The 21,762-nt window shown below is 33.3% G+C and overlaps 1 protein-coding gene across 2 annotated transcripts in view; it reads left to right on the forward strand.

Moving 5' to 3' along the window:
- LOC145291218 (beta-galactosidase-like) overlaps positions 1-21,762 on the forward strand; it is a 120,021-nt gene that overhangs the window by 79,592 nt on the left and 18,667 nt on the right. For both annotated transcript variants that reach the window (XM_080136806.1, XM_080136805.1), the window contains exons 6-12: positions 2,961-3,144; positions 3,801-3,856; positions 8,394-8,515; positions 13,874-13,914; positions 15,678-15,793; positions 16,738-16,812; positions 17,620-17,700. In XM_080136806.1, the coding sequence (XP_079992932.1) occupies positions 2,961-3,144; positions 3,801-3,856; positions 8,394-8,515; positions 13,874-13,914; positions 15,678-15,793; positions 16,738-16,812; positions 17,620-17,700 (675 nt within the window). The remainder of the gene's footprint in view (positions 1-2,960; positions 3,145-3,800; positions 3,857-8,393; positions 8,516-13,873; positions 13,915-15,677; positions 15,794-16,737; positions 16,813-17,619; positions 17,701-21,762) is intronic.

Here is a 21,762-nt window from a genome sequence, read left to right on the forward strand (position 1 = left end):
TTCGTACAGTTTCAAAAATACAAACCTGGTTGAGAAAAAATTCCTGTCTACATATGAGTCTATAGATACGCATGATATACTATAAAAGTGAGCTTGTTCTGGATTTTTCATCTCACCTCTCACCCAATTTGTAACTAAGAGCAAGATGGGAATGTAACTTTTTTTTTTTACAAAGGAGTTCCCACTTATCGAGGCCCGGAGGCCACTCGAGAATAAGGGTCAATCAGTGTACAATAGTCAATGGGAAAATGTCATAGTAATCGTTAGTAGTGGGAATTGAGTAAATTGGATTACTTAATGGGACGGTTCATCAAAAATTTGTTCACATTGGACTTGAAGACAACGATATTGTAGTCAGTTGGAAAGCAGGAAAACGGAGCCATTTCACAGGCATGCAGTTCTAAGAAAGAAGCTTTGTTCATGGAAACTGTTTGGGTTTAGGTACAGATAAAGAGTGGGGGAAATTGATAGTGGTTTCAGCTAGACAAGTATTTTTTGTAAAAGTCAGGCTAGGGGGCACCATAGAATGGAGCTCAGACGAGCACTTGCCATGAAAATAACGAGAAAGCAGAAACAGGCTCATAACGCCTCTTCTGTGAGAAAGAAGTTGCAGGGAAGAGAAAAGGGCATCCCCCCACCCTCCCACTAGGCTACAAAGTCTATTTTAAATTCTGTCAAGGCAGGATAAGCTGCTTCCAGCAGCTGCTGCCCAGACGTGGCAACAGTACTCCATCCTTGGATATACTTGGTCCTTATACAGGTAGAGAATTGCATCAGCAGTGAGATATCTACTGGAGCAGAAGAACAATGTTAGCTTCATCCTTAAACACCAACTTTTTAAAATAAGTGAGGAGAGGGTTGGGCAGAAGTGCCTTCTACATAAGTATCCTGATTGGACAACGTATCAATTGCTCCAATGAGTACTGACTAACCCAAAAGAAGATAGATCATAATTAAATTTCTGTCTTTGTTTCATTTTAGTTTAGTCAAAGTTCCCAGAAATCAAATAGCATCCTTCTTGGGGGTTAACACTTGATTGCTATATGAAATAAATAGCTATTCGAATATTTCAGTAAAGTCCTCCTTTACCACTAAGTTGGGAAAGAAGTTGAGAACATAATCTTTTTTTTTCTCCCCAATTGACTATTTAATTATGTTATAGTATATCTTTCTTGTGGCCTCTTGCTCTTATTGGATTTCAGTACAAGAATTCATCTAGTCTGGTGGAGTATCCAGCTTTGTGCTGTTACTTGAAGAAACATTACTTGAAGAAGGTGCACCATTCCTTATAAAAGCCAATGTTGGTTAACCATACCGAGAAGGTCTTATTTGGACCATGAATACTCTATCATTTTGAATATTTGGTCAGAGTTAACTTATAAGGAAAAGTATTCTCGTGTTAGTTTTTTTTTTTTTTTTTTTTTTCCTGACAAACCTCTGTACAGAGAAAGACCTTAGACACTTGAGTTCTCGCCAGTAGGCATTAATGTTTATGCAAATAACATGTGAAACGACTAATTAAATATTGAAGCCATATTTCAGTGTACTTGAGGATTTAAGATAATTCAAACAATTTCGATGTTACCATGGGTTGTAAGTATCTGCTCAATTTTAGATTTATTCATATGAATACTAATAATAAAATTAAAGGTCCACTACACTCTTAAAATGTTTGTATATTAAATTTCTTTCCAGATTTCTCATGTGAACCTGTATTGTTACTTGAAATAAGAACGTATTTGTATTTCACGAAAATTTAAATGGTTTATGTATGATGCCTTTATCGTAGCAGTTATACCTGACAGGGTGTGTTCAAAAATTATCATCTAACATAGCCCATCTGTTCCAATAATTGTGCTGGCCAAAATGGCAATTTCTTTTTGTGGCGGCTGTCATTAAAGGTTTTGACTTTCGTGAAATCCCTCGTGGCTCGGGTGGGGAATTATTTAACTGAACTTGTCTTAAGTCTGGCACAACGAATGCGAGAAATAACAAAGTCAAGACAATTCAAACAATTTAAAAATAAATTTATTAACAGATGGGAAAGAAAAAATTTAAAGAAAAGGAAGCCTTCAAAATACGGGATATGGGATATTTCTAACTATTATCGGCTGAGCAAGAGTCCTGAAAATGAAAGAAAGAATAGTGTAACTGGAAATTATGCGATTAAACAAAAGAATTGGTTTTCAGTCTGTATGGGGGGGGGTATTTTATAGAGAGCCGAGAATAGTTCAACCATCAACTCAGTTTGTTTTTCGTTTTCATATCTTGTCCAGTGAACGTATCTGTCATTATGTGCGTGTTTCTTTCCCATTATTTGTTTCAGTTTTCAGAATATCCTTTCTGCGGTGTTAATTGAGAGATTTCGATATTTTCCGCTTTAGGGAAACAGGCAGCTAAACATTACATGGGCCAACTCTACTCTGGCTGCTATATTTATTTTTTCATCTTTCCGCACGCATGGAGAAACATCATGCTTGCTGATCAAGCAGTAAAGAAATGAGACCAAGTACTCCTACTAAAAGTGAAAGAAAGAGAGGTTTTCACTCCTACTTTTTTCTCTGCCTTGCATTTCAATCTAAAAATACATTTGATGAAATCCTTTTTTTTTTTTTCTTTTTTTTTTTTTTTTTTTTTTTCAACGGGTTCCTGATAGCTGGATCCTTGTCTAAAAATAGATATGAATGATGGCATGAACTCTTCCCTTCAGACCGACTTAGTAGCTGGATTAAAAAAAAATTAATCTGTGGACCTTTTTTCAGTTTAAACAAATATTAACATTTATTTTATCACTAACACAACTACGGAAAAAAAAAAAAATACATAATGTTGAGGTAGCCATCTGTGACACTACTGTTTTTTTTTTTTTGTTTTTTTAATACTGAGCACTATTTTCAGTAGCAAAAACGTAATTCTAATGCCGTTAAAAATACCTTTCAATTTTTTATTTTTGCTTTTAGGTTGAGAATGAATATGGGAGCTACTTTGAATGTAATCATGATTATATCAGACATTTAGAACACAAGTTCCGCGAGCATCTGGGTCCAAATGCTTTTCTTTTTACAACTGATGGTGATGGAGATGGTTATATGAAGTGCGGAACTCTCCAAGGAATGTATGCAACCTGTGATTTTGGTCTGACAAGTAAGTGATTGAACTTTCTGTTTACACATTTTATTGATTCTATCGTGTAATAATTCCCAGATAGTTTGACTCTGCTCTTATTCTAGACATAGAACAATTGAAGTAACAGGTTTAGTTCACAAGTAGAGGTTTAAGAAAACCTGGGAGGAAGTCATAAAACTTGAGATAAAGATCTAACAAGAGGTAGGTTAGTTTGGAAGTCAAGACATTAAACTGAATATGATGACCATGAGATGAAGAATCATCCTATCGAGTCTTAACTAAATATAGTTTGAAATCTTTTCTCAGATGATTATCGGTTTCACGTTTCTTTATCAACAACTTTTAGAAATTGATGTGATAATTAACCGATCTCTGGCCAGTTCTTTATTTATTAAACCTATGATGATCAAATGGTTTTCCTGTATTTTATAGTTACGGTTTTGTAATTATGTTGAAAGTACTAAAACGAACGTTTTTTTTTTTTCCTTTCAAACTATTGAATAAATGATACAAAAAAAGAACTTATTCATTTTAAAATATATTAAAATAAAAAAAAACTTCATGTGTGATTTTTGACAGCTATGCAATAAATATTCTTTCATGTGAATTATCAATCTTCATCAGAAAAAATTTTTTAAATCTGAAACTAATTGTTTTTACCGGTTTTATTTCAGTGGATCCGGCCAAAAATTTCAAAGTTCAAAGACATTTTGAACCTAAAGGACCTTTGGTAAGCACTTTCTTTTTATTTCTTTCCTCCTCCTCCTCCTCCTCCTCCTCCTCCTCCTCTTTTTCTTTTCCTCCTCTTTCTCTCTTTCCCTCTCTCTCTTTCCTCCTCCTCCTCTCTCTCTCTCTCTTTCCTCCTCCTCCTCCTTTCTCTCTTTCCTCCTCTCTCTCCTCCCTCTTTTCCTCCTTCTGTCTTTTCTTTTTGGTACCTCCACAAAAGGAGGGTGAACCTGTAAATTCACCCTTGTCCATTCATCCGTCCACACTTTTCTCAATAACTACATTTTGGAATTCTTTGAAATTTTGCACAAACATTAAACATAATATGAGTAAAAAAAAAAAAAGTAACAGAACGGATTTTCCAGGAAAACTCCGGTTGTCCCCATAGCGGTTGCTTTTCTGGTTAAAATGACTAAAATTTACACTTTTGTTCTTATTAAAAAAAATTGATGCCTTGAATTTTTATAAAACTTTCTGAAAAGTTGCAATTAACGGATTTCTATATAATTTTGTTTGTCTATACTTTGCGATAACTCTTGAGTGTGCCCCAGGACTAATAAAAACACTCTATTTTTTTTTCTCTAATTCATTTTTTCTAAGCTATTTTTTTTTGTTTTGTTTTTTTTGTGATTGTTTCTAATATTATGAGCATATTCCATATAGCTTCACCATGTGGTTGATAACAAACTTCTCACAACTTTTCATAGTCTTGAGCAAATCTTTCCATTGTCGTCTGGAGCAACATACTAATATCAACTCATGTGTTCAATTTCCACAAGTATAAATGTTTCCTGTCATGTTTAAAGAAACCATTTCAGTATCGATGGCCTTTGAAATTTCATTAAATTTCTTGCATGTCAAGAGAAAAAGTGATACTCCTTAATTTAGTTCAATACTAGTTGGAATATGCTTCCTGTGGTTGCATATTTTTGCTAGTATGGTGACCAGACGAACATATACTACACTATTCTCAAAACGAGGCAGTAACAGCTGAGAAGATGGTATCATTGCACCCCCACCCCCACCAAGGAGTTATTGTCTAGGATATCGTTGTAGTACACTACCCCCCCCCTAAAAAAACAGATCATGGAAAAATGGCATCATGAGAAATGAACCTGTGCTATATTGTCCCCCTCCCCTCTTAAAAGCAGGTAATGCCTTTTGAGTATGGTATCATGGCAACAAAACAGACATCCCCCTCCCCCCCAAAAAAATACTCTCTGGAAAGATTGTCTTATGATAACAGAACAACGACTGCATTACTCCATCCTATAAAGGAGGATGTAATACCTGGGAGGATTAATCCTCACCTCCTTAAAAGGTAATTTCTAGGAGGATGGCCTTAGGACCACAGAATCAGTATTACACTACCCATCTTCACTAAAAGATAATAAAATAATAGATTAGATTTTTTTTCTTTATTGTCTAGTCTAAAAACATTTTTATGGTTCTTTGGCTTTTTGATCAAGATCAAAGTGTAGTACTTGTTCTGTTATATAGGACATTTTACTAGTAACAAAAACATTGTGTGTGTGTGTATAAGCCTGAAGAATCTTAGAGTGGATGAAACGCGGAATATTCAGTGTAGCTTAATCGCCATATATATTTTATAACTTACTAACTAGCTCTACCTACGTATTGAGCACCTTTGAAGTAAATACTTAAAGTTTACGCATAAATTTATATTTTCGTATATTAATTTATGTGAGTAAATGAAGTAGTTATATCTATACTAGAGATGGGACGATTCCAAAATTTTTCCTGATTCCGATACAATTACCTATTATGATTCTTTATAAATCCCTAAATATTTATTTATAAAATTGTTATTCTTCCCGATTACTATTAAAACATGTTAAATGTACAGATATTTTCTCAAACATAAAAAAGCACACTATAGATTTTAATTTTACTGGAAGTTTAAAATCAATAAAAATCAATTTTATTATTACTACCAGCAGTGGGAGATTTTGTTCTAAACAAAATCAATTTAAAAAAATAATAAACGAATGGTTTTTTGGCATCGGAAAATAGGCATAAATTTTTCCAATACTCCCATCCCCCCAAAAAAATGTTCTAATTTTTCCGATTAATCGTCCCAACACTAGTATGAATATGTAAAAGTGACCTTGCCTGACTATGTGTGGAACAGTCTCTAAACTATTGTCAATTTTTGGTTTAGACTTGAAACTTGATATATAAAGGGTTCAGACCTGTAGAAAAAAAATTCAATTTGGTTTTTTAGCTGGTAAAAATAGCTGCTAAGGGGTCAAAATTAAAAATAAATTTGCTACTTGGTAAGCATAACTCTACTAAACATGCAATTTCTACACATGCACAATATACATTTATACGTTTAACTATGTTACTTTTTAAACTTTTGATATGCATATGCACTTAGCGAGCTACATTTTGGTTACAATTCTAACTGATGGCACCCAAGTTTTTTTTTAATTTTTAAAAACTTTTATAATCACTACTATATATTGGGTACAATATAATAATCAATGAAGAATTGGCTCTATAATAATCAATACAAAATCTGCATAAATTAAAATATCATATTTAAGCATATTTTATGACTGTGCAACATCAGGCAGCATGCTAGTGTATAATAAAGAAAATGTTACTGCAAAATTACAAGTGCATGTTACAGAATACAAGCTGTTTTATATAAATAGATATGCAAATTAAGATCTAAAGGTGTTTGAGTTTTTGCAGTGTATGGTATCTAAAAATGTTACGTATCATAGAATTAAATAAACACAACCTTTTTATGTTAATCATCATATCATAGGAATCCAATGATTCTATTGTTGGCAATGGTTTCCCTGATATTTTGGGAGACCCCTCCCAACAAAGGAGAGATTGGACCTAGTAATTCACTCCCGTTTGCATTTTCTCAATAACCATGCCTTTGATTTTTTTTTTTTTTTTGGGAAATTTTGCACAAACATTAGTCATGGTGGAAGTAAATTTTTGCCAGAAGAGATTTTCCAGGATAACACTGGTTGCCCCCCCCCTCCTCTAGGCGCCATTATAATTGTCCCAAAATCGTTTGTTTATTCACACTTTTCTTAATAACCACGCTTTGAAATTTGTAAAATTTTGCACAAACATTAGTCATAGTGAAAGTAATTTTTTCACTCATGGAAAGGAACCCCAGATTCCCGACTTGTCTAGTCAGAATTTATTTTTCTAGAAAGACATCAGGCACTGATTTATGTAGATATTTAACTTTTTCAAAATGTGTCTAAAATGAAATGTAAAAATCACATAATATAGTTAAATGTAAATTGCCTCAAAAAGCAATCTCCATTTTAAACTTTGAATGTTATAGCCATGAAAAAAAATTTGAATAAATAAAAAATTATAAGCCCTTGAAACTCATTGCTGCTCTTACATCATTGATAAACCAGTCTATTTCTCAACTTGAGCAACAAATCTAGTGAATATTTAAATAATGATAAGCAAAATAAAATAATTATTATACAATTAAAAAATAAGTAATAATTGCATACAGCTGGAAAGAAAAACTAAATTTCTATTGAACTCCAAACATAACCCACAATGCTTCTGCTTCCGGTTTATAGGCAAAGAATGCTCACTGAGTTTAATGGAAATTTGTTTTTGAGAAGTAAATTTTACGTTGAAATATATACAAAACACCACACCATCTTTCATTCAGTAGAGAACTTGAATGCCTACTAGAAACTAAGTTCTCTCCGTACAGGGGTTTGTCAGGGCAACCGTAATGAAGATACTTCCCTCCTCCCACAAGTAAACCCTGACTAAAATACTTAAAATAATATAGTATTCGAAGCCTAAACAAAATTCCGTCTGTATCGCTACCTACACTGTCGCATACGACGATTGGTGTGCCTTCTCCAATGATGGTCCTATTTACTTCCCTCCCTACGAGAGCAGTTAGACACAAGGTCGGTTTTTAATGTGGGGGAAAATCCAGCTCCTCAAAAAGGGGCAATTTGGATAGGAACAAAATTAAAAATTGCCTCAGTCATGAAGTATTTCTCCTTCACTGATTGAGGTCAAAAAAGGCGAAGTGTAGCATCAGAACAGATACTATACTTTGATGTTGTCTATAGTAATGACCCTAAGTTAGTTACTCCACCAGACTAGATGAATTCTTGTTCTTGAATCCAGTCAGACCAAGATACCACTGACAAGTTATAGTATAACAGTTAACTGGTCACTGAGAGGAAAACGAATAATCTCTACTTCTTTATGAACTCAATGTTTGGGAGATAAAATGGAATATTTGAATATCTGTGCATCTTATATAGAGATTAAGTGTTAGCCCCAGATATAAGGGCCTTTTTTTTCTAATTTTTTATTTATTTATTTATTTTTATTTTATTATTTTTTTTTTTTTAAGAAGTAAAATGAAACAAAAGAAGGTAGAATATGTTGGTGAATATTTACTGATATTAAATTCATCAATATGGGATTATTTGTCTTTGATAGATTGCATTGTCACTGTTTTCAAATACCAAATTCATTTTTCAATTTTATTTCTTTAGGTGAATTCAGAATTTTATACTGGATGGCTTGACAATTGGGGTCTAACACATCACACAGTGGACGCACAGCAATTTGCCAAGAGTCTTGACTTGATACTAAAATTGGGCGCTAACGTCAACATGTGAGTTTCTTTAACCTCGTTACCTCTGTGTAACCCTTAAAATAAATTATGTCACTAGGAACCTCTGTAAAAAAATCTATATATCTATAAAAGTGAGTGAGGACAGCTCTCAATGAATTTTTGATCTACAGATTTGAAACTTGGTATATAGGGTATTCAGACATGTGAAAAAATTTTTTAATTTGTTTTCATCCGGAAGAAAGAACTGCTAAGGAGTAAAAATTGAAGAATTGGTACTTGGGAGTGATTGTGTTTTTATCTGTTTGTCAACTGTTTCATGACTACGCATGCATGAATTATACAGATGATAGCTTCCTTATGTTAAGGTCCTGGATATGACCTTAAACTATATCCGATGGTGAGGCGCCAGCTTGTGGGCTTTGGGGAGTGTGGAGCCACCCCTTAATTGCCATTGCTCCCAGGTCCACTCTGACCAGGAGTAGTACTTGTTAGGGTCCCAACTATGGGTTAAATAGAAACTGACTTGAAAAAAAAAAACAAATATATTCTATTAAAAAACTTTTTCTTCAAAATCACTGGATTCGGCATTAAATAACCTGAAAAGGGTTGATATGCCATAAAATAACCAACCAACCTTATGTTAAGAATAAGTAGGTTTGAAAACATTTTTTAAAATTTGGCCTAATAATTATCATACTTGACTCACTGTCTTTAGGTTTTGGTTTCAATCTCAACTCGAGTATTTTTTTTTTTGTTTGTTTTTTAACTTACAAGAAGTAAACTGTTTAGAAAAAACAATACTCACATACACATGTCTTGGTTTCTTTTTTTTTTTTTTTTTAACTTAAAGAAATTTAACATTACATTAATACCTGGCAATGCTGGGTAGATCTGCTAGTATACTATATATTTATCATTTTTATTTTCTGTCCTACTTCACATGGTAACTACTATAGCATGTGGTCCTAGTCGACCCCACCCTTAAGTGCTAGGAAGTAAGAAAGAAAAGAAAAAGGATATGTAAGAAAAGGAAGTAGGTTTAAGTAAAAATTTATAATTGAGTGTGCTAATAAATGAATAAATAAGTGTTGAAAAAGACAGTAAATAAAAAAAAAAATAAAAATAAAAAAAAATTATCCTGTGAACCAATGAAAAGGTTTTTTTTTTCTTTTGTTTTTTTTTTGACAAAATAAAATCTGTTTCTCTGTTGTTAAACCTGTGCCTATCTTTTATTACACAAATATTTAATTCGAAGATGAACTTTTTTTTTTAAGGTGCAAATTAGAATAAATAGAATAAATCACAAAAATATTTTTTATCATACAAGTTTGTAGGTTATTTCATAAAGTTCTGGCATTTATAATTTAAATACCATTTTTGATGACCTTAAACTATATCCAGTGGTGAGGCCCCAGCTTGCAGGCTTTGGGGAGTGTTGAGCCACCCTTTAATTACCATTGCTCCCAGGTCCACTCTCATTAAATTAAGCTGTATTTCAGTAATGTGCCAAATGTTGTTTTCCAAGTGGTTTATCAGTGTAAACATGAGACTTTAGATACCCCCCCCCTCTAAAAAAATGGTCTAATGGGCTTAAATCGCATGAACGAGGTGGCCAATTGACAGGTCTACTTTGTGAAATTATTCATTTATCAAATGTTTCTCTCAGTAAATTGATTATATCGTCCTGCTGAAACCACAGGCTAAATTACCAAACCAAACTGAAGTCAGAATAACTGATAGTTGCCAAATTTGCAATTAAAGAAAAACTCTCGTCAATTTAAAGTTCGTCTCAAGCAAAAAAACACCCTGAATAAGCATGCACAGATTTTCGTTCTCAATTGTTTTGGATTTTAAACAAGAAAAGGCTTGCTTACATTCCCGTCATTAACTATGTCATCTCTGCTTGTTACATTTTATTATGTAACAAAATGTTAGATAAGATGATGTCAGTATTACAATAACCAAAAATATGGTGTGAATGTTTATGTACCCGTTCACTCCTAGTGACGTCTCCGACTTTGGTCGTTCCAGGTGGTCATTTGATACCTGCTCACAAAAAGGTTGCCACTCGTCCCATGTTGTCAAGATTATGAAGGCAATCACCTAGCATTGGTCATGAGTTGTTCCACTGGGAAGCAGACCAGAGGTCATTTTTAAGCTAGCAAAATAAATAAAAATGCAAGGGTTCTTTTTTTGTAACTTTTACTTGGAATAATTATTTTTGTTTATCGTCAGCTAACATACTTCCTAACTTCCAGCACAGTGCTATTGGAAGCAGCAATAAGGCAAATCAGTTCCTTCGCGTTTTTTTTCTATATTTCCCTTGAGCATGTACTCTTATTTATTTTATTTTGTTTTGTTTTTGTTTTTTTACATTTTCTGATTTATCTTTTTTATTTCATAATCATTGAAAAGTTTTTCAGTCTTATTTTAAGTGAGAATTCTTGAAATCAATTTCTTTTTTCTTTTTTAGAATTATTGAAAACACTTTAAAATCTTTAAAACTATTTTGGGAATAATATGTATTGGATACGTTTTTTTTTTTTAGTTTTTTTTGTTTGAAATTTTATTTTGAATTCAGTAATTTTCTTTTTATGATTTCATAAAGATATTTCTTATAAAATTTCAAATAAAATAAACCCCCCTTTTTTCATTTTGTTATTAAAAGTGCAAAAAAGACTAATTGTGCTATTTTTATTTGTATAATTTAATTAATTTTTATTGTATACTTTTCAATAATGTTTTTTTCTTATATTTTATTTCAATAAATTGGTTCACAATAGAAATTTTTTACTCTATCGGTGGCGGGGGGCGAGGGCTCACTCAGAGCTGCACCTCCCTCAAATATGATGGAAGTACTCCATCTTGAGACATACCTAGCTCTCATACAGGTAGAGGATTGTGCCAATATTCATTTATTAACTTGAAAATTCACAAATCTGGATGAAGAAAACAAACAAAAACTAAACCTTTTTTTTTTTTTTTTGTATTGTGCATGTATTAGAAGCCTAATATGCATATAAAAAAAAACTAATATGCATATTAAAAAAACTAATATGCATATAAAAAAAAACTAACATGCATATTAAAAAAAACTTTGCCTGAACTCTGAAGTAGGATATTTCATTTTCTATCTTTTAATTAATGATCCAAGCTCAATGACATAAGTTTTGAAAAAGGTGTGATCTAGTTCAGATAGCAATGTGGCATAATGAGGATTTGTCTGGGAAATTTTTAATTGATTTCGAATTGAGTTTAGATTATAAAATAAATCTAAATGAAATGATTACAGAAATGGCATGCAAAATATTCCTTTTTATGACGATTTAAAAAGTCATCTTTATCGCTGGGGTGATGGTGAATGCTAGAGCTTTTAACTCCATTCTTTAAAAGACAATTTTAAAATGTTATCTTCTTGGGTTAACAACTGTTGAAAATAAACTCAAAATTAGGGTAGTCAGTTAATGTACTTCCTAACTTCTGGCTTGGCTGCTACCAGAAATGATATGGCTAATCAGTTTCTTCGCTTTTTTTCTCTATCTTGCCTGTGCAGGGAGCCTTTTTTTTTTTTTTTTTTTTTTTTTATTACGTTTTTCCGATCATTCTTTTTTTATTTAATAATCATTGAAAAGTTTTTTAGTTAAGAATTATTGAAGTTATTTTTATTTTTTATTTATTTATTTCTTTTTTTTAAAGAATTATTGAAATTACTTTTTTAAATCTTTTTAAATTATCTATTGGATATGTTTCTTATGATGTTTGAAATTTTGTTATTTTGATTTCAATAATTTCATTTATTATTTTGTTTACTATAATTTAATTTTTATACTTTCGTAAACATTAAATAAATTAAAATAAAAACTTATATTTTGCACATAAAAAAAACATATTTATAATTTCATAAACATTTCTTATCAAATTTCTAATAAAGTAAAAACTTTTACTTAATTTTGTTATTAAAAGTGAAAATAAAAACGAATTGTGTTATTTTTATCTTTTTATATTTTTAATTTTTATTGTATATTTTTCAATGTCCTTTTCTTATATTTTATTTCAATAAATCACTTCACAATAGAAACACTGACAAATGATAAAAGTGAAGGAACTGATTTGTCTTGTCACCGCTCCCGATAGCAGCCACACCTGAAGTTAAGAAGTATGTTAGCTGACTATAACCTAAAATAGATTTTTTAGTATTTCTTATATAAAAATCAGAAATGGATGAAAATCATAATTGATTTTGTTAACGATTTTATTTTCAAATAAAATAATCAAAGAATGATTTTATAACGATTTTATGTTGGAAAAGTTACGAGTACACTTTCTATGTTTTGAATATAATTACCTGTCAACTTATGCTAAGGTGTTAATTCTTAAACAAGACTCAACCCCAGACGGAGGGGGGGGCATAATTAAGGTCCACCTTCTTTTGGTAAAAACGAAGTTTTTCATTAGTTAACAAATCAAAAAGGGCATAGAATGCAACAACGCAAATTGTAATTGATGAACGAATCACAAACCTGGACGAAAGTGAAAAATTCCAATAACAGAACTAACATTTGGAGAATTGATCTGAGAACTGTTGGTGGTGTCAGTGAGACGGACAGACTAACATAAGAGCTGAGTTGGTGATCAGACAAAAGTTCAAAAGAATTCTTTTCCAAATTCAACATTCTCTCAGGGGCAAAAACTCGCAGAAAATTTAGACTCCAACCAAAACTTGGCATCAGTCAGATTTTTTTTTTTTTTTTTTTTACACAGTGATCACCACTTATCAAGGCCCGGAAGCCACTCAGGGATAAGGGTTATTGCAAGTACATTACGTTAGTGTGGAGATTTGATGAAGTGTTTAATTAAGGGGGCGGGTCATTAGGAATTTGTTAACATTGGACTTGAAGACATCCAAGCTATAGTCCAGGGGGAAGCAGGCAGACGGAACAGAGTTCCACAGGCGTGCAGTTCTAAGAAAGAAGCTTTGTTCATGGAATCCTCAACATGTCTTTTCTCTTCAACAAGAACAGCATAACTGTTACTTTTTTTTTTATTATTGATACAGATTTGTGTTCCAATAGATATTTTTATTGTTCACAATGAGTTTTTGTTTTTGGCTTGCCAACAGAACTGACCATAAATCCTGCAGATCTTCACATACAGCATGGTTGTGAAGTGATTGACAGAGCAGCTTGTAGAAATGCATATGATCCATGCGACCTTAGACTACATTTATTACCAAGTCACCCAAAATACAACACTGATTAACTTCCCCGGGTCATAAGAGTATCGCACCAATTCAAATTTTTCAAATGTATTTTCCATTTACTGCCTCAAATGAATTTGCAACCGTTTCTAACAATTAAATATAATTTTATTTCTTCTTCTTTTTTTTTTTTTATATAGGTATATGTTTGAGGGAGGATCAGACTTTGGATTCTGGAATGGTAATTTTTACTTCTATATCTCTTCTAGAATTGATGTTTCTTCTCCAGGTTCTTATTTAATTAGAATGGAAAACAATAAACCTCACAGCCCTATTTCAGTTTTATTTACTATGCATTTCCTGGCACTATCTTTTACCCAGTGGTTTAAATAATTACTTTGTCCGAGTTCTATCACATGCAATCGAACCCTTACATATGACAATTCCAACCTACTTCTATTTCAATTTTATGAAAAACAATTTCTAATCAACATTCTTAGACTTCTCGGCTCAGATATTGTTAATCATGTATGACTATAATTATCTAAGCATCAAATTTAAGGTCACGTCTGACTTCAGGTACTTCTACAATGTAACTGTTGCCAACCTCTAAAATGTAGATTCCATTAACAAAGCTTCTTACAACTGCACGCCTGTGGAACTGTCTTCCGTTTTCCTGCTTTCCAGCTGACTACAATATGGTTGTCTTCAAGTCCAATGTAAACAAGTTCTTGATAGGCCGTTCCCCTTAAGTTAACAAATTTACTGAATTTCCATTACTGACAATTACTATATTGTCCAATTGACTACTGTATACTCTTTAATCCTTATCCTCGAGTGTCCCCTCGGCCTTGATAAGTGGTGATGCCTATGTAAAAAAACAAAAAAAATCTCATTACTTACTGATCAAACCTTATGCAATTTTTTTTTTAAATAAGAAAATGAACAATTTAAAATTTCAAAGATACTTTCATTTTTATATTTCTACATCGTTGAAACAAATGTAACTGATTATGGATTGAGTCGTAAAATTTTACTTAATGACTAAGAAACTCTCTTATAATTGCCTCAAAATGAGTTTATTCTAAATTATAGCTATTTCGCTTTTTCTGAAATGGTGAAGGGGGGGTATAATTCGAAGTAACTAGCAGGGCTACCTGGTGTTCCCTGAAGCAAGAGTGTAACACTTCTATTAAAACTTTTCTCTATCACTCTCTCTTCCTCCCGTCCCCAACCCCCTCTTCTTCTTTCTTTCACCCATTCTTCTTTAGCTGGACATGCACACATACAACTCTCCTTCATATAATAGATTCCTTATAGAATTAGTTGACATTTTCTTTCCAAATTAGTACATCATAACACTAAAAAATGACACTCCTGACAAAACCTGGCCCAGTTGACACTAAAATTTGCTTTTGCTCAACCAAGGAATTCACATCATTCTGAGATAGCCCTCGGACTTGGGTGGTTGCTGTTGCCAATCAAAATCCTCTAGAAGTTAAGAATCAAAAGCCTATTGAAAAATCACTTTAAATAGAAAGTACAACTATACATTTTTCTTCCCGAACTCAATATTCTAACATTTATTCAAATAATTATTTTTTATAAAAAAAAAGGACCAAACATACAGACACACAGACAACTGCACTTTATATAATAGATTTCTCATAGAATTAGTTGACATTTTCTCTCCAAATTTGTGCACAATAACACTGAAAAACTGCTCCCCATCTAACGAAACTTGGTCAGTTGACATCCAGAGAATGAATAATCTTTAAGTTTTACATATTATTCATGAAAGCCGACATCAATCAAGAATATACAAACTTTGTGACTCTTTGTTTTGTAGTTTTTTTGTTGTTTTTTTTACTTTTAGATGAACATGCATACATACAACTACCCTTTATATAACAGATAGAAAAAATGTAATATTTCAAGAATGTACAGTCATTGAGATTCATTGTTGTAAATTAAATCAGTTAATATATATTTGTTTTCTACCAGGTGCTAACTTCTCTCCTTATCGTCCAAACCCAACAAGCTACGATTACGACGCTCCCCTCACTGAAGCAGGAGACATCACGAAAAAATACCACCTCATCAGAAATGTGATTGCAAAGGTAGGTTCAACTCTAAAATTATACTTGTTTCTTTCTAGAAAATCATGATGCAGATAAGTCCTATTTGTGTCTGGGCCAACGCCTGGTCCAGTGGTCTTGCTGGTATATTATGTTATATTGTCAGATTGAAAAAAGGGGGGGGAAAAAAAGCCTACAAATTTATTAACCCTACTAAAGCCTGATTGTCACAGTTGGTGAATTTCAAGGAAGGCAGGGAGTTTGATGAGGGGTGTGAGAGGAATAAGAAAGTCAGAAGACTAGAGTTGATTGGCCAAATAAAGAATTTCATGGATAAGGACCATCATGTGTCTATAGAGATAATATAAGTGCACAGTTTGATGCTAGTGTGGAAACTGTATACACAATTATTTGCGAGGAACTAAAGATGCAAAAGATGCAAATGCACCAGTGCACAACTCCATCCTTGTCACAGATTATTTGACGAAGATGGGCATCAAGATAGTTCCTCACCCTCCGTATAGTACAGACCTTGCTCCTTGTGTGACTTTTTGTTATTTCCTAAGCTCAAGGAAAACCTTAGAGGCTATCGTTATGAGACAATTGAGATGAAAGAGGTTGTGATGAGGGTCATTGACACGCTCACATGAGAGGACTTCCATAAGTTATCTGAATGGTACAAGTGCATCACAGCCGGAGGAGATTACTTCAAAGGGGACTAGAGTTTCATGTGTGTACTATCAATAAAAGTACTTATATGAACAAAGTCTAGAAACTTATTGAAAGCACCTCGTAGAAGTTTTAGTGGAAATATGTTACACTTTTACCCCAAGCAACACCAGGTAACCTTGCTAGTTTTATATAAATCATTTATCATTTCAAAAGATTTAAATGAACTGCTTTCCATCTTGTACTAAACGCTATTCCAAGATATTTTTTAAATCACGATTTAAAATTTTAATTTTTCCATCTGGATTTCATTTCAGTATCGTGACTTACCTCAAAAGCCAATACCGCCATCAGTACCCAAAGGTTCTTATGGAGGAGCATTTCTTAGAAAGGTAACCTTTTTAACTATTTTTTTTTTTTTTTACCATTGTTCCTCATCTTCGATGATATATTCACATTTCTGCCAATGTAACTTTTGACCTTCTTCAGATACATCTTCTTGAACTCTGTACTGAATTTCAAACAGAACCCTTCATTTAATATTTATTTTATTTAATAGTTAAATAGTTTAGTAGCTTTCTCTTTGTCAGCCATGTCAAGGTAGAAATCTTAATTTGTGATTATATTTTTAGTATCATTTGCACTGAAAACGTAAACCTCCAAAAGACTTACCGTTACAAGGACCTGTAAGTGCTGAATAAAAATCTATTCAAGGAAAAATTGGAAGTGATAAAAATGAATGACCTGACCAGAGATATGTTACTTTGGATGTCAATTTCTTAAAGCTGTCCAATGCATGCCAGCTTGTAAAGACATTAAACTGAATATAAGCTACAGTGTAAGGAGTATTTTACAATAAAAAAAATATATATTAATTTCAAAAGAAAACAGAATCCTAAATAGCTATTTTCAGCGAAAAAATTTTTCTTCAGATATAAAACATCAGATAAATTCAAACAGGGTTCTGTTTGCAATGGATTGAGGTGTGTTGACATTGATGCTATGTGTTTTGGATTTTTTCTCCGTCGACAACTAATTTTATAGAGCTATCAGGGAGAAAGAGTTTATGATTGAGAGGAAAATGTTCATATGTCATTTAATGTGTTATTCTTCTTAAACAGAACACTTTAATGTAACTTAAATGTAGTTTTTGGGTTTTTTTATCTGTTCATTTTCTATAAATTAACTTTTTCTTTTAGGGTGCCTCCATTTTGGATCTCCTGCCTGAATTCCAAAGAACAATTTCTCAATATCCAATCTTCATGGAACGTCTTGGATTGGTACTTTTTTCTTTTTTTATTCTCCACCATTAAAACCTGGCTCAAGTTTTTATTCAATTGCTAATCCATCTATATGATACTAAAACTCTAGGCCTTGGTTGCTTGTCACCGTACACACTTCGTGATCATTATCAAGAACTCTAATATATAAAGAAAAGACGGTTGAATTCTAGAAAATAGACCGCTATAGTATTGCATCTGAAAAATTGATATTTGGTTCTACCTAGCGAAAATTTACAATATAACGTGTTTACTTTTTTTTTTTTTTTTTTTTTTACAAAGGGGTTACCGCATATTACGGCCCAGAGGCCACTCGCAGATAAGGGTTAATATGTGTATTGTAGTCATTGGATCTGTAGTGTTGTAATCATTTGCAGTGGAAATTTAGTATAATTAGATTATTTGTGAGGACTATTCAATAAGAACTCTTTTATGTTGGACTTGAAGATGACACTATTGCAGTCAGCTGGAGAAACAGACCAGCAGAACGTTTCCACAGACAGGCTGTTCTAGGATAGAAGCTTTGTTGATGAAATCCACGTTTAGGTTTAGACACTAATAGAGTGGGGGAATTTATTGATAGTGTTTTTTGTCAAACAAATGTATTTTGTGAAAAGTTAGCATGGAGAGACCATAGATTGATGCTTAGTCAAACGCTTGCCATGAAAATAATGATTTAGCAGAGACTGGCTTGCAACATCTCTTCTGTGGGAAAGAGGTTGCAGAGAAGAGAAAAGGGCATCGACCATTATACTACGATGTCGGTTTTAAACTTCATCATGGTAGGATAGTGTGCTTTGAGCAACTCTTGACCAGATGTGGCAACAGTACTCAATCCTAAGACATACTTGGCTCTTATAAAAGTAGATGATTGCACTGGCAGTAAGATATGTACTGGAGATCCAACCCTTTTTCCAGCGACCTTGGCAACGCATTTGATATATGTGCTCTATATCACAGATCAGGTGTGAAGGTCAGACCAAAAAGCTTGTCTAAACATGGAGCGTCCTCAAGGCGACAGCCGTTCATTTCAATTGGGCCAGATGTAGATCAGAGTGTTGATGATGGAAAGTGAGAAGCTTGATTTTAGATGCATTAAAATTAACCAGCCACCTTTTTCCCCCATTGCATCACATACTCAAATCGCTGTGGATTGTAAAACAAACCCCAAATTTTGTTTTGAAAACTTGAATTTTGTTTGGAGGAGGCCTTGAAAAACTTTGAAAAGTTTTTGAAAAGGGACATTGAAAATCTATACAAACTCTGTATTCATCAACTGAAAATTGTGTAAATCTCCTTGATCGTTGGCTTTTATGTATAACTAAACTGGGTGCCCGGCCTTGCCCAGGTGTTTGAAGGTGTGTTGAGCAAGAAAAAAAAAGTGGTAGTAGGCAGGCAGGCGCGAACCTGTACCGCGAAGAAGGAAAAGAATGTGAAAAAAAAAAAGTGACGCGTCTTTGCTGTTGCACACATCGTCAAACCAGAAGTGACGAATGTTTAAATTAAGGCTAGTCAATCAAAAAGAGAGGTTGACTTTTTAAAATATCAGCAAAAAAAAGCGACCCCCCCTCCTCCCTGTAGAAAAGTGCTCAGTTGAGGGTGAAGGAATTAATATTTTTAGCCAATTTTTCGATATTTATCATCCGAAGGGTTGAGCTTCAAAATAATACTGACCCTGTGAAAACCTGTCACCCCTGTCAAAAGTTTTAGGCAGACATAGCAACATATATACATACATACATACATACATTTAAACAGACAGGTGAGATTTACATTATAGAAGACCATGACACAAGGTATATTTTAGACACGGGTTTATTGATCATCGACAACTATAAAATAGAAAACGAATAAAAAAAAAAAACAACACTGTTTCCGAAACAAATCGTAGACTTCATAAAATTACAGAATAGAAAGCATTTTGAACATAAAAATAAGGCTACAAAAGAAAAAAGAAAAATTATACTAGATCAGCAAGGAGAACACACAGTAAACATGTAAACAAATTTTGTTAGCATAAAAGAAATACTATTAGCACTATTTAATTCTATTCTAATAGAGAAGAAAGGCAACCGTTTTTACCAATGATGCTTATAAATGTTGATACTTAGAGATAGACAACTATGGCATGAGGGTATTGATGTGAGCAGCTAAATAGAGTGGGAACAAGTACTGGAAGCCTCTGCCGATGACTCATTTGAAGGAATCTCATGGAAAAACAAATAGTCGACAAAAGGAGATGAATGGTAGAAGATCTATTTTTATGCTAGATAGAACATCTATGCAGAAGTTCATTTGATGCGTTTATAAAAAGTTTAGTGTTTAGTTTGGATTGTCGATTAGAATAAAAGTTAACACGAGTAGATATTTTAAGATCACCATGGCAAAAGTGTTTTTGGCTTTGTTGATTTCATGTTAGAAACGGTAAAATGAAGTGTTCTAGTGCAAAGAAGAGTAGACGTTATTTTTGTGTAATAAAACGCCTTTTTATTTTGGATAAACCAGAAAGAGGTTAGACAAACAACAACAAATTTCACAAAATGTAAAGCACCATGGCAGCAAATTAATAACCCCCACCGCCACCACCTCTTAAAAAAATGCTAAAAATAAAGAAGAATCTTTATGGTGTACTTACATGTGACAGAAAGAAATTGCATCAAAAATCACATTTATTGAATCTTTGTGTTTTGAAAAAAAGAAAATCAAATTTTATGGCTAAACGATGATCGACCTCTTGACGCCATTTAGCCCGACAAGGGAGATAATTCCTAATTCAAACGTGAAATTTTATAAAGCCATTCTGTACATAGGAAATACTCAAGTATAATTAAAAATAATTTTCATAAAAATATAACTACTTGATCAATTTACGGTATAATTATGTTTCCACGCTGGTTCCCATCAGATCATCAAAGTTAAGCATTGTTGAGCCTGGTTAGTACTAAGATGGGTGACCATTTGGAGATACCTGGTGCTGTTTGTGCTTTATGCTTATGTCTGCATTGTTTCCAGTCGTCTTGGACTTCTGCTTGCCACTGGAATCTGTCAATGCTAACTCAGGAGAAATGTGATTGGAGATTGTGCAACGGTTGCTTTACAATTACATTCACAGACACTCTTATAGGGGTATCCATTGTTTCTTGAGACAGAACGGAGGTCATTTAATTTTAATGATCAATTTATCTACTTTTTGGTGTATGATGCTTTCTTTCTGTCACCATTCTCTATAGCAGATTCCATTACAAGTTGATGTGCTGGGGAGAGCCAGCCACAAGGAATCCAATTCGTATGACTCCTAAATTCCAACATTTTTTTCAATGAAATTCTTGCATGAGCATGGTTCAAAACTCATCCCCAAATTATATTCATGTGAAAAACCATATGCCCCACCTCACCCTACTGACAACGTAACCGACCCAACGTTGCTTTTGTAGTATTCTTCCCTGCCGTCATCTTTTCTAGCCGTGATGTCTCTCACATTGGCAGCTTCCGAGACAAGTATAAAAATAAAATAAAACCACTCAAAAGAAAACACAGACTTTTGTTTGCACTGTGTGTGTGTGTGATACCATCAGTTCTCTACACACTAACGTCTACATCTAGTACTTTCTTTACATTTTCATTGCACTGTGTATGTCTATGTGTGTGTGTGACACCATCGACGCTCTGAACGCTACATCTATTGTCAAGGCTGTGTTCATCAGTTGATCGTATATTGATCGATTCATTTGCTCATCTCTTCTGAACCACAATCTGCCCTCTATGTTCAACTTTCAATTGTTGCCAACTGGACACTGTTCTCAATAATCGCAAACCCCAGACTGTTCGTAAACCATTCCTACTGTTGTAACGATGTGGTGCACTCTTGAGTGTCGATGAATGAGAAAAGCAGCAGCCGCATTTAAAGCCCGTATGGAAATTGGCAAGGAGAGAAAAGGAAAATAGAAAATAGACCGTGTGGTCAGAAAAAAACAGAAGAGGTGTTTGACACGTGTTGAAGCAAGTAGACTCATGTGTGATAATGTCAATGCGGGACAAAAAAAAGAAAGGCATGTCGTCGAG

This window comes from Euprymna scolopes, chromosome 12 (assembly GCF_053919585.1).
Source record: "Euprymna scolopes isolate OS-2025 chromosome 12, ASM5391958v1, whole genome shotgun sequence".
In the NCBI taxonomy this organism is placed as follows: domain Eukaryota; kingdom Metazoa; phylum Mollusca; class Cephalopoda; order Sepiida; family Sepiolidae; genus Euprymna; species Euprymna scolopes.